This window comes from Aulonocara stuartgranti, assembly GCF_965226115.1.
Source record: "Aulonocara stuartgranti genome assembly, chromosome: 13".
Lineage (NCBI taxonomy): Eukaryota > Metazoa > Chordata > Actinopteri > Cichliformes > Cichlidae > Aulonocara > Aulonocara stuartgranti.
Window position 1 is genome coordinate 35577744 of NC_138949.1, and position 13334 is coordinate 35591077.

The 13334-nt window shown below is 45.9% G+C and overlaps 1 protein-coding gene across 1 annotated transcript in view; it reads left to right on the forward strand.

Annotated features, from left to right (window-relative positions):
* Positions 1-13218, forward strand: part of atp6v1ba (ATPase, H+ transporting, lysosomal, V1 subunit B, member a) — a 42501-nt gene extending 29283 nt beyond the window's left edge. Inside the window, exons 7-14 of the mRNA XM_082558408.1 lie at positions 2297-2398; positions 4815-4912; positions 5044-5167; positions 9068-9218; positions 9588-9670; positions 10798-10902; positions 11005-11134; positions 12542-13218. Coding sequence (XP_082414534.1) covers positions 2297-2398; positions 4815-4912; positions 5044-5167; positions 9068-9218; positions 9588-9670; positions 10798-10902; positions 11005-11134; positions 12542-12681 — 933 coding nt within the window. The 3' untranslated portion in view covers positions 12682-13218. The remainder of the gene's footprint in view (positions 1-2296; positions 2399-4814; positions 4913-5043; positions 5168-9067; positions 9219-9587; positions 9671-10797; positions 10903-11004; positions 11135-12541) is intronic.
* The last annotated feature ends 116 nt before the right edge of the window (positions 13219-13334 follow it).

A 13334-nucleotide genomic window follows, 5' to 3' on the forward strand; every position in this document is an offset into this window, starting at 1 on the left:
TATGTCCCACTTCCCGCATACAGAAAAAGAATGCGGTACTAATGGGAGAGCACCATTTATATACAGTGATGGATGGTTTATCATGGAGTGGACAGATATTACAGATACATTTACAGCCACTTACATACTTTTTTATTTAGGTATTTATTTAGGTGTTCATGTGTAAAGGCTGAGGACAGGAGATAAAGTAGAATTTACTTAAAAACAAACAGAAGCAGTGGCACGGTGGTTAGCACTGTTGCCGCACAGCAAGAAGGTCCTGAGTTCAATTCCACCATCAGGCCGGGGTCTTTCTGTGTGGAGTTTGCATGTTCTCCCCGTGTTTGCGTGGGTTCTCTCCGGGTACTCCGGCTTCCTCCCACCGTCCAAAGACATGCAGCTTGTGGGGATAGGTTAATTGGATAATCCAGATTGTCACTAGGTGTGAATGTGCGAATGAATGAGAGTGCGAATGGTTGTCTGTCCCTGTGTGTTGGCCCTGCGACAGACTGGCGACCTGTCCAGGGTGTACCCCGCCTCTCGCCCTATGACAGCTGGGATAGGCTCCAGCGCCCCCCGCGACCCTGAAAAGGATAAGCGGAAGCGAATGGATGGATGGATGAAACAGAAGCAGCACTTTGTGTTTTCTTCTCTTTAGAGATGAGAGTAATGGATACGTCCTCCTCATCCTCACTCATGTCAGAGTTCAGACGTGGACAGCTTGTGTATTACATTATCGTTACATTTGTTACAAATGTAACGATTATTTATTACATTACTGATAAAACAAGATAAAAACAATTGGCCTCAGGCTGCTGGTGATCAGCCCTCATCTTTAGTCTGTCCTTTTGAACCTTTGTCTCTTTAACTCGCAGCTTTAAACTCAACTTATTTCATCCCTGTACTCTGGGAGGTCATGCTTTTACCAAACTGTTGTATCATACCAAGAACTCACAGCTGCTTTGAATACACCAAAAACCTTTTGCTCGCTCAGCGGTTTAAGCTACATGCTTTGGGATATGTTGAGGTCCAATTTTGTGGAAGTCTTTCAGTGGAAATGTTTAACATGAGTGAGTGGGATGATTCACGAGTGGTAGCTGTGGTCCTTCTGTGTCACATGACAGCTGTTTTGTTTCCTTTTTGGAAGTTTTTGTGCCTCACAGTGGAAATTCATGACTCAGTTGTAGTGTGTTCATGTTCAGACACTTCACAAATGTACTACATCCCCAAATATCCCTCGCTGTATAAAGCTGGGTCAGGTTCAGTGTGTTCAGCTCAAGAGCACCAGCTTTATTGTTAGGATTTGATCACCAGCCTAATTTCTGCTCTGTGGACTTATAAGCTCTGTTTTCACCAAACAAACCCATCATTCAGAGCCATGCTGCTAAACAGGTAGGGCACTTACAACAGCATCCACAGCACCCACAGCATCCACAGCACCTACAGCATCCACAGCACCCACAGCATCCACAGCACCTACAGCATCCACAGCACCTACAGCCAGATGCCCTGTCGCTGTGCATTATTTAAAACATAAAGAGCAGCTGCTGCTTATGGCAATTTATGTGATATTTAAAACCTTTATTATTGTAGAACAGATCAAAGTGTTACAGTTCAAAGCAAAGCAGTGCTAGAGCGAGCGAATGAATCATGTGACCACAAACGCACAGGTGCTATTTTTTTTTTTTTAAATCTGTCAGCACGTACTTTTGGAAATATGTTCCAACATTTGTTTCCACTGTGCCCACAAAAGGATCAGCTGTGCATAACTGGATCATTTTACATGATTAACGTGCTGCAGAAGTGCCCAAACAAACGCACAACGTGTTCTCCACCTAATTATGGTCTGTTTGGTGTCATTGTGTCATCAAGCACACGTGACAGAGCTCATCCATGTAGGCCTTTTCCCTTCAGCCACCCTGTGGCTGAATTCAAGGTGCACAGAGAGGTCAGGGCCGTGATCATGTCACACATTCACTACAGCGACACAGCGTCTCTGCAGTCTTATATGTAATGTGGTGGTTTATGTAGGGATTGAATGTCAGATATGAAACGGTAATGAGACTGAGTCCTGATGGAGAGGCAGCTGCAGCCGCTCAGTCACAGTGTGAGTGGCTGTAGTTTCCTAGGTGATTGTCTCTTCATTAATAACAGCAGCTATAGTCTGTAAATAGCACGTGATCATTTTGAGCCTCAGGTGACGCTTTCGTATGGATTTGACTCTAGCTTACATGTTCTTTGAGAGCCTTTTGTCGACTGTTAGCCCTTCTGTCCATCCGTCTGTGTGTCTGACTCTGTTTCTTATTGGTGCTTTCAGATTGCTGCCCAAATCTGTCGTCAGGCTGGCCTGGTGCAGAAGTCCAAGGATGTGATGGACTATAGTGCAGACAACTTTGCCATTGTCTTCGCAGCCATGGGGGTAAGCAGACAAATTGCAGCATTCAGCTTTTCAAACTCTTCCCAGCCCATCTGTGGCTCTAATCCCCCTCTTAACCTTGATGTGACACCTTGTTCCCTCCTCCCGCCCTGCATGTTGTCCTTTATTCACCAGGTGATTTAACCTTTAAGTCCCTCTTGTTATTTCTGCACCTCTGAGCATAGCCCCCAGCCATGTAGACAGCTTAGTAATTCAAAGGCCGCCGTCAGCCTCCCGTATCAAGTTCTGTGTTCCTCAGCTGCTCCTTCCATCTGTTGTAATGCTCAATTGTGATGGCTTGACCTCCAAGGAACGAACGAACGAACACACACACACACACACACACACACACACACACACACACACACACACACACACACACACACACACACACACACTTGCTTCACTTGCTAAATGTAATCCTTCATCCTTTCACCTTGCACAGTTCACATCCCACGGTGGTTGGTGTGTGACGACTGTGGATAAGCAGTGAAGGCAGTGCTTGGATATGCATTTTTAGCACACAGTGTGCACCATCACAGCATCAGAGTGAATCAAGCTGAAACGGTGTGCTGAACGTCACACCTTCAACTGAAACTCTTCCTCAGGTTGTCATCCTAACGCGGGGTCGGCGACCGGGATTCTGCTCGCTGTCACGTTTAAAAATCAGGAATTATTCTTATCTTGGTGTGTTACTTTTTTAAATGTCTGTAAATTTATGAGGTTATGGTGATTTTGTAACATTAAAATGAAACACTCAAACTATGTGTGCTAACTGCTGATGTGTGACGCCTGCGTGTGATTTTCACCATGGATGAATCCAAGCAAAGCTTCTGAAAAAGCCTTTAATGCCACGTGTGCAGATTGATTTGTTTTCACTGCCAGTGTGCTAAACGACAAACAACAACAAGTTTGTGTTGCAGAACATTCCCAGCACAAACACAAAGCCTTTGTTGAAAAATGTGGAAAACACCTGATTCAGAAGACTGGAGGGCTGAAATTCAACTACGTGTGCTGGTTTGTTGGCTGCTCAGGAAATAGTCAGGCCCAGGAAGCCGTTAACAGCAGGAGAGTAAAAGAATTCAGAATATGTCTTTGTCAGACTTGACAAATGAGAGACGTGTCTCTCTCTGCAAAGACTGTAACAGACAGAAACATGAAAATAGCAGAAACGTCACCAGCGGCTGTGATGAGTCCAAAGGTGTACGAATCACAGTGTTCTGCTGTGAGCGCTGCTGGGCCACAGAAAGGATCCCACTGACAGACCAAACACAGGTGTGGGGTTGTGGTGTGGGTGGCTGCTGATAGGCTTTGTAGCTTCACTGCAGACGTCACTGAGCAGAGCATCGCTGATGTTTCACTACAGCCTGCACCAAACTTTCCCTGAGCATGAATGTTGTCATTCAGATTGTGACCAAAGTCATGGCTGCAGGTTTAAACCACTGTCAGGCCTGTTACTGGACCACGTGGACATCCTGCTGAACAACGACGTCTGACCACGGGGAAGTGCTGACGTGCTCTGCAAGCAAAGGGATCACGATGAGCTGGAGCAGCCAGAGTGGTGGAAAAGCTACACATGGAGGATATGACAGCGCAGCCCGGCACAGGCTGGAGGAGGCTTTCAAGTGCAATTTGGCAGTGTTAGCCAGAGACTTACAGTCTCTTACAGTTACAGACTTACATTTCAAAAAGACTTACAATGTAATAAAGTATCTGCAGTCACCACAGTGCAAACTTGGATTCTGTGAGTTCAGAGAGGAAAACGCCACATCATCCTTTCCTGTCCTTCACCATCCATCGCTGTTCAATACGACTGCAGGTGTAAGTCAAACATATATGTCCAAGTTCTGGACGTCCTGGGCGCGGCCCGCCGGGGGACGTGACGTCCTGGGCGCGGCCCGCCGGGGGACGTCGTGTGTTTCTGATTGTTTTGGTCAGACTGTGCCTGAGGTCGCGGCTCTGGCACTGCTCATCGTGTCTAACAGTATAACATCAAGTCCATTGAGGAACTTTGACCAGTGGTTGAATGTGGTTCTCGCAGCCATCAGTCACATGTGCTGTATGGTAAATAACATGTCTGTGTAGCTGTGTGCGTTGCTGACACTGAACTACTCGCCTGGTACTAATGTTGTGAACCTTCCACATGGAACAGTGATCGAATTTCCATTTCTGAGTTGAAACTGAAGGAAGGAGGATGATGAACGTGTTTATATTAATGACGTCAACTGTAAGTCTTTATGAGGAGTTTTACAAACATCACGTTCCCTTCGTGACAGAATGGCTCGCTCCTGCTCTTTGCTGCCTTTTCAGTACCTTCATGCCTTCAGACGTTCTTGCATCTCTCCAGGACACCTCACAGTTTGTGAAGCCACTAATGTTCCAGAGATGATTTCTGAAATGCTTATGGCATCTGTTTCAGGTCAACATGGAAACGGCTCGTTTCTTCAAGTCTGACTTTGAAGAAAATGGCTCTATGGACAATGTCTGCCTTTTCCTCAACTTGGCCAACGACCCCACGTAAGAAATGATCTCCAGCAGTAGTCTGGCTGATGTTGTACATGTGGGCTGCTGTGTGTGTTACTCGTAATTGTTTGTCTCGTGGACTGAGAGCTACTAAAGATCTTGACTTTTCTCTTGCGGCTAACTAGCATCGAGCGTATCATCACTCCCCGCCTGGCGCTGACGACGGCAGAGTACCTGGCCTACCAGTGTGAGAAACACGTCCTGGTCATCCTCACCGACATGAGCTCCTACGCTGAAGCTCTGAGAGAGGTACGACTGCCTTTACTGTCTTTGGCTCAGCTAATGTTTAGGTGTTGTTTGTCAAAATAACATCGGTGTAAAAGCCAAATCCCAGTGAGTCACAACGTTTTAATCTAATGCTCTGTATTCAGGGCTCTAGAGTGCGACCATATTTTTCAATGATGCGACTAAAAAAAATCTTTGGTGTGACCAGCTGTTCAAGGTTTTGAAAAAAACGTAAACACAGAGCGGACCCGACGCATCACAATCAGCTTTCTCACACGGACACGGCGTCGGGCCGAAAGCCGACAGCTCGCTGACTCTGATGCGTCGGCGCTTTGTGTTTCCGTCTTTTTTGCACTCGATTCTGAGCTGCAGGTTTTATCTCTCTCCAACCAAAATTCACTGAAGCAGCAGCAAAAGAAGATCCAAACTACGCTCCACATTTGATAAATGTCGTCATGAATCCCCTCTGACTTCTGCTGCTTTGCTACCAGCACAATAAAATCACACTTCCTGCACAGCTCTCTCTGTGCTTCGAGAACAGTTTCCCGTCTCAAATCTCTGTTTCCTGCATCATTCATTCGTTTATCACCCTCCAGTCTACCGTTGTTTACAGCGCTGTCGGCCGCTCGGACGAGAAAGCCTCATTTCTGCTGTTCAATACTGAAGAAATGTAAACTTCTTAAAACTATGCAATATTGCAGAATATTTTAAAGTTGATCTGCTATAGAAAACAGGAAAATCCCCTTCATGTTTTTCTGTTTTATCCTCAGTTACTTTGACACAAAGGCCTCTGCTGTGATGCTCACACCTCTGATGAAGGCTCACATGTATCAATGCTGATAAACCATCAAATTATAATATTTCTGACTGTCTGAGGCTAAATCAAATTGAATCGAATCAGGACCTCATGAATCGGAATCGAGTGCATTACAGAAATCAGTGATGATGCCAGCCGTAGTGAGCAGCCTCGGCCCGACAGAAGTGGATGTAGCTGTGGGTAAAAAGGTGGAAAGAACTACTGATAACTTTTTTGTTAAGGCCTGATCCTTCTGAAACTCATAGCCAGCTCTGACACGGAGCCATCTGAAAAAGCACAGTGTATCCAGGAAACACATTATGTGCTGCGATAAATGCCCAAGTGTCCCCTCTAACACGGCCTTTCAGTGGCAAGCAGGTCGTCAGAGGAGCCGATGTGATGATTACGTTTAACTTGTCTACAGTATCACCAAAGAGAGCCAACGCACTTTAAGCACTTTAAGCACAAGCTTGTTAGTTAATCTTTTACAAATCAATATTGTCTGTGTGGACAGCAGTTTCCCACATGTAAAACTGCGGTGTTCAGCGATGCGGTTGAAAAAGTTAGGCGCACCAGGGCAACGGTGGCCCTGCGTGTTAAGGTCACTAACTCTACTGCTGGTTTGGTTGTTTTAATGCAGATAAGTGTGTTAAACAAATCCAACGACTCCTCATGCCCGGGCTCACAGTCGTCATGGTTACTGGTTCTTCTTTATGAAAGGTTGATAATTTTACATTTACCATTCTGACCTGAAGAGTCTTTGGACGACTCTGGTAGGACGAATCCACATTTTAAATGTTTTTTGGTGTTTCACGTGAGTCTTAACCTCATGAGCAACTCTTGGCCGAGGATTCTTTAGCCTACAGTGACCACTGAGATTCCCTAACACTGACCAAAGGACACTTAAACGCTGCTTACATGGGGACAATGTCGACTCATAGATAGCAACACATTTTTCTGGCACAGCCTCCGAGGTGCACGGAGAAGACAAAGAGCTGATGTGTGGACAGTGACACTTACAGGATCAGGGAGCAGCTCTGCATTAGGCCTTCTGCCTCATTGCAAGACGTCCAACTGTTTGTGTTTAAATTAATGTTAATTGGTCAGCTGGTTCATTTGTGTCGCTGGAGTGTCCACAACAACATCAACTCGTGTCATCATGCTGCTGTGCATAAAAAGGGGAACCTTTAGGTTCTCACATTTCCATGGCTGATATTTGTTGCCAGAGGCTTTTCACTGTGTCATTGTATGCACGTTGTACCTCTGAGAGTGAAAACAAAGGCCAGACCTTCATGGGTGTTGGTGGATTATATATCCATTGTCACAGAGGCTTTACTGAGCAATGTTGTGCAGGAAACCTGAGATGCTGCCATATCCCAGGTAAATATAAATCAGCTGAATAACCCTTCAGGCTCATCTGCAGAAGCTAACGTGGTCAGCGAGTTCTTCTTCTCAGTGTTAAATCCTAGAAGTTGTTTTTAATTGTGTCCTATTCTTTTCACATTCAGTTTACATGCAGCTTTTCCATCTGCTCTCTCACTCTGCCGCACATATATGTATGTATGCCACATATTCAGCAGTGTGTGGTAAATACTGAATCCTCTCTCAAGCTGCACTCTGGCACAAAGTCAACACCCCCCAGTGTAAAACCTCAGCAACATCAGCACAAAGGTGATAGACTCACTAAAGTCGTGAGCTCCTGCTGAAAGGGAGGATAATGTGTCCTTCAGTCTACTAGGAAATACCTTAACTTCATTATTGTAGGTCTGGCTTTAAAAGGAAATGGACCCCCCCGATCCTCACTCCCCTCACACCCACTGCCCTCCTTTCTCCTTGTTGCGAGGAGTCGGGTCCTCTCAACTCACTCTTTTGTGTCTCCGTAATAATCCTTTTGTGTTGCACAGTTTGCTGTTTCAATATGTTGGCACAGCACAGTGTGGGTTTTTAAAGGGTGCATGTGTGTTTGCTGTTCATAACCTTGGCACATGTACGTCTGCACCAATAGTCAACTGAGCCTCGGGCAGCTCGATGGGTAATTCAGCGTGTACAAAGAGCCGGGACATTAACATTTAACTTCTGTTTCCATTCACAAGCGTGAAGGTTGAATTTTGCATTGACTCTGCTGTTCAGCATCGTGGAGACTGCCCATCAACCTTTCAATCCACAGGTGAATAGGATCCATTTTCTTTCCCTCTTGCTCTGAATCCGGTGAACTTTTAGAACAAAGATTTGCTTTGGTCATTTTTGTAGAGGGTCTCCAACAGAATGGCAGCATTTCCAATCAGCTCTTTGCCTCTTTTGTAACCGAAATGGAAAAGTCAGCATCACTTGACTCTGCAGAAGTAAAAACTAGTGTTTGTCTTTGTTTTGAGTCTTACAATAATTTGATGTCTTCAGTTTAAATGCCAAATCCTGTGTTGCAGCCCGTTTACCCGAGGATGCAGAATGATGCTGTGCCAACCTCTGAATTGGTTTCAGACCAAATTTAAGTCAGGTGTGAAAACACTCATATAGCAGCTGTCAGTTTTTAAAGTTTCTTTTTCCAAACATATTGACTTGGAGGGGATCATTCCCTAACCTTGGTCACAGTGGTGAGCAGCACCGTCGCCTCACATCAACGTTTCAGACCTTGGAGTTTGTGTTGTCTACTCCAGCTTCCTCCCATGGGTGGTAAATAACTGCAGATCTGTGGCTAACTGTAACCAGTCTGTTGCGTCCCTCTGCAGCCTCTAATCTGCTCAGTGTGTTCAGCTGGTGCTAATTGGCCACACCTAATCAGGTGTGGATAAAAGCATACCTGAGGCAAGCTTCCCAGGGAGCTCCCTAGTCTTTGCCTCGGTGGCACCAGCCGTTTTAGCCAACCTGAGAGTCCATTTTAAGATAAAACCTCGTTTCACCTACACTCTGGTATTCGTCTCCTTTTTTATGTTGCGGCTTTTGAGCCGGGTCGTAACAAGTCTAAAGTGTTTGGACTGGCCAGTGAGACCAGTAAAGACTAGACTATATCCAGTACCAGTGACCAAAATAAATGACACAACCTGAACATTTTTCCCAGATGAGATTCAAATATAAAGGGAATGTCTCATTACAGCCTTTGTCTGCTTCCCCCAACTCGTCCTCACCTTTAGGTCTCTGCTGCCCGAGAGGAAGTACCCGGGCGTCGAGGGTTTCCTGGCTACATGTACACAGATCTGGCCACCATCTATGAACGCGCCGGCAGAGTGGAAGGCAGAAACGGCTCCATCACCCAGATCCCCATTCTGACCATGCCCAACGATGGTGAGAGCACACCGCCTGCCATAGCTCTGAGCTGAAGCCTCATGTCTCTACCTGTGTGTGGTCGTCAGTCATCCACCTGTCCTTAAACGAGTTAATCTGCCCATGAGGCAACTGAATTAATGGAGGAGGTGTCTAAAGTGGAATGAGTAGACATTTTTGATGCCGTCAGTTACCATGGAAACATGTATGAAGAGCCTGCTCCTGTCTGAACATGACCCGCCCCCCCACAGCACTGCAGGGAGGGTGATTGTGTTGGCTTTTACAAAGGGCTCCCTGCTCTGGAGTAACACAGCCTCTCTGTGCTGGTGCAGCTACGTCTTCATAGTCATCGTGTTCCAGTTCAACAAATGCATTTGTCTCTTTGAACAGACATCACTCATCCAATTCCTGATCTGACTGGATACATCACAGAGGGCCAGGTGTATGTGGACAGACAGCTGCACAACAGACAGGTATGTGTCGGTCCGGGCTTTGAACCTGTGGCCTCACAGGTCAAAACCTGAAGAACAATATTAACATAATGATAACTGATGATGTCTGCAGACGATCGTGTTGTGCCCAGGTCCTCCGTGTCACATCTGTCACTGCAGAAATCAGTCTGTGTACCGAGAGCACATGCTCACTGCACGCATGTAGCTCATGTTTGATGGACACTCGACCAAACAGAAACATTGTTTTTTTTAAGTAAAGGTTTTTGGGCAGCACGGTGGTTAGCACTGTTGCCGCACAGCAAGAAGGTCCTGAGTTCAATTCCACCATCAGGTCTTTCTGTGTGGAGTTTGCATGTTCTCCCCGTGTTTGCGTGGGTTCTCTCCGGGTACTCCGGCTTCCTCCCACCGTCCAAAGACATGCAGCTTGTGGGGATAGGTTAATTGGAAAATCCAAATTGCCACTAGGTGTGAGTGTGAATGGTTGTCTGTCCCTGTGTGTTGGCCCTGCGACAGACTGGCGACCTGTCCAGGGTGGACCCCGCCTCTCGCCCTCTGACAGCTGGGATAGGCTCCAGCGGAAGTGGATGGATGGAAAAGTTTTGTGGGGTTTTTTTTTTATGTTGTCTGACAAAGTCAGTATGACAGGAAATGCTAACCTGCCAGAAGGAGAGTCTTTGATCCACGTGCTGCACGTGTTTGGTTTTTCCTCAACCTGCGACGTGTTTGACATGAGTCTCCTCTAAAGTTTTGATCGAAGCTGTAAACCAAAGCTAGACTGTGTGTTCCAAACTACATGATCCTGCACATTTCACAGTAAAGACTCCCTGCGTGCTGTACCTCAGCTGCTGTGTTTTTGGACAGCAGCAGGGACACACGGGACTGTGAGCTGTGAATGTTAGAGCACAGCTTGCTGAGGAGTTTGTCCTTATCTTGTTCCACACACAGACTTTTCATCCCAGTTAAATCAGACTTTGGTCAGAGTTGTTTGGACAGGTCTGACCTAAGAAACCACGCTGCAGTGTGGACACAGCACAGAGCCAGATCTGTTAAAGAGCCGGCCTGTTTCTCTCATTTGGAGCTGAACAGCTGCCCTTTGTGCTTTTCCACAATATCCAGTAACACCTGTAACCTCATCCTACGTCTTTCAGATCTACCCACCTATCAACGTGCTGCCCTCTCTGTCCCGTTTAATGAAGTCTGCCATTGGAGAGGGGATGACCCGGAAGGACCACGCCGATGTGTCAAACCAGCTGGTAAACCGTCTCGCACGTTGCACCATGAATAATGTGTGTGAGGGCAGCAGTGTTGGTATGCAGCAGTAATAGTTCACGCAGTGAGTGTGTGTGTGTCTGCAGTATGCCTGTTACGCTATCGGTAAGGATGTCCAGGCCATGAAGGCCGTGGTGGGAGAAGAGGCGCTCACCTCGGATGATCTGCTGTATCTGGAGTTCCTGCAGAAGTTTGAGAAGAACTTTATTGCTCAGGGTAAGAAAAGCGATCTGCACACCGACAGACAGCAGCTTTGTATCACACTGTGTAACAGGAACACAAGAACACAACATTTCATTACAGCATTTTATTCACATAGTTTTCTCCTACGTTCCTTCATCTGCGACCTCACTGACACCTTTATTAGATTCAGTTTATAGCCTCAGTTGTCAGTTTCAAGTATTTATAAAAAGGTTGGTTAGAAGAGCTGAAGGAGGAAAGCGGGGCACGCTGAACGGCTACAACTAACTGATAGCTTTTATTTTAAGTTCCACATATTTGAAGCATCTTAGGGGCCTTTATTTTGAAGGTGTGTCTCGGCCCTCCTCCTCCATCGTGTCAGCTTCCTCGTAGTGCTGGGGGGTTTTGTGACTGCACTTGGGGACACATTCAGAGGTGCTCCTCTGTTCCTTCAGGTCTTAAACGGATGCTGCACGGTGGTTCGTCTTTACGATCACCACCTGTCAGCCTCGTGCGTTGGATCAGCTGTGCTTGCGGTCCATTGGACCCTGCTGTGAAGCTCAGCTCAGTGTTTGCACTGCAGTCACAGTGCAGTCTGTTACTTGTTTTGAATATGATTTGTAAGATTGTTACTGTTTAGTAAACAACAGATATGTAGTTATTATCTCACAGCAGTGAGGTCAGCCTGTAATCAGCATGTAACGTATGAAACTACGGCTGTTTTCTTCTGTCAGAGCGCTCTGCTGCGAATACCTGCAGCTGTTTTGGCATTTATTGTATGTCTGAGGTTACGTTTGTTCCTGGAAAATACTGATCTGTGAGGGTTCCTTCTTTTCTTCTCTTTGAGTGAGTAACGTGTTAAAATGGCATAATCTTCTTGGTAAATACAGAGCCTTATTCCTCTTCTCAACACTAATAGACTCTAATGTTCCTGTGCATCCCGACAGCAGTATCCAAAGCATGTGGGAAACACACGTCACAGTTTGTATGGAGGCGGCTCTGCAGATGTGAGTGATGGGGCTGAGACCGCTGCAGGTTACTCAGCTCTCACTGATCATTTCAGCAGTCGGTCTGGAGAAATTGAGCTTGGGTTAAAATAAAAATGGGAGCACGATGAAAAGGTGTATGACGTTCTCCAGAGTACTTCGTCGTGGAGTGCACCACACGTTCGATTTCCTCATGTCAGTGTTTAATCAGCGAGTGACTGACGTGCTCTTTGTGTTACTGTTATACCGTCAGTATAAAGCACCTGGAGGCGACTGCTGTGGAGATTTGTTTCTATATAAATGCATTTGAATTTACTGAGAGGCTTTTTCATTGTGTTCGCATCACGTTTCTGTTTTAAAAACTGCACCTTTGATAAAAGCTACATGTAAGGTTACTGCAGCTGTAACACTGGATGTGTTGGTGTGTTTTGCTAACTGTGACTGCTCTGTGTGTCAGGCCCATACGACAACAGGACGGTGTACGAAACCTTAGACATCGGCTGGCAGCTGCTGCGAATCTTCCCCAAGGAGATGCTCAAGAGGATTCCTCAGAGCACGCTGGCAGAGTTTTACCCCCGAGAGTCTGCTCGTCACTGAGGCACACGTCACCATGCTCTGGTTCTGCTAACAGGCCGTTTCCATGTCTCAGTAATAATACCCCCTCCTTTAGATTCACTGTAGTGTGTTCGTGTATGAAAAGTGTCTGAGTAAAGAGTAAGTGTATCCTAATCAGTCCTTATTTATTGTGCTGTTATATATCAAGATATCTTCTTTATCAAATAAAGCCCAACGAGAGCAAAGCAAAAGGTTTCCTGTAGAGACCCGTGATGATGCCACCATGTTCTCAGAAAGATGTTATTTCATGATTTAGTAACTGTACAGAAACACGTACAGGCACCGGTGTTTGTTTTAAGGACGGTCAGCGCTCTCTGCTCTCCGTGTTACGTGGACCTGGATGCTTTCTTCTGCCCTCTGGACCTTCTTGCTTCTTCTCTGCATTTACATTTTTGTGCTGTTTTGATTTGTCTTGCAAAAACATGAGTGAGTGTATTTTAAAGAAATCACATCTGTCTGCAGAAACTGTTTATTGTGCAACCATGGTTCTGTGAGTTTACATTAAATTATATGACGGTGCTTTGTTGTGTGTCCTGGATCATTGTCCCCTGCTGCCAACATCTGAGCTACAAAAACATATCTGTTAGCGGCTGTAACAAAAGTATAAATATGTAACTACAAGGCTCCCTCATCCT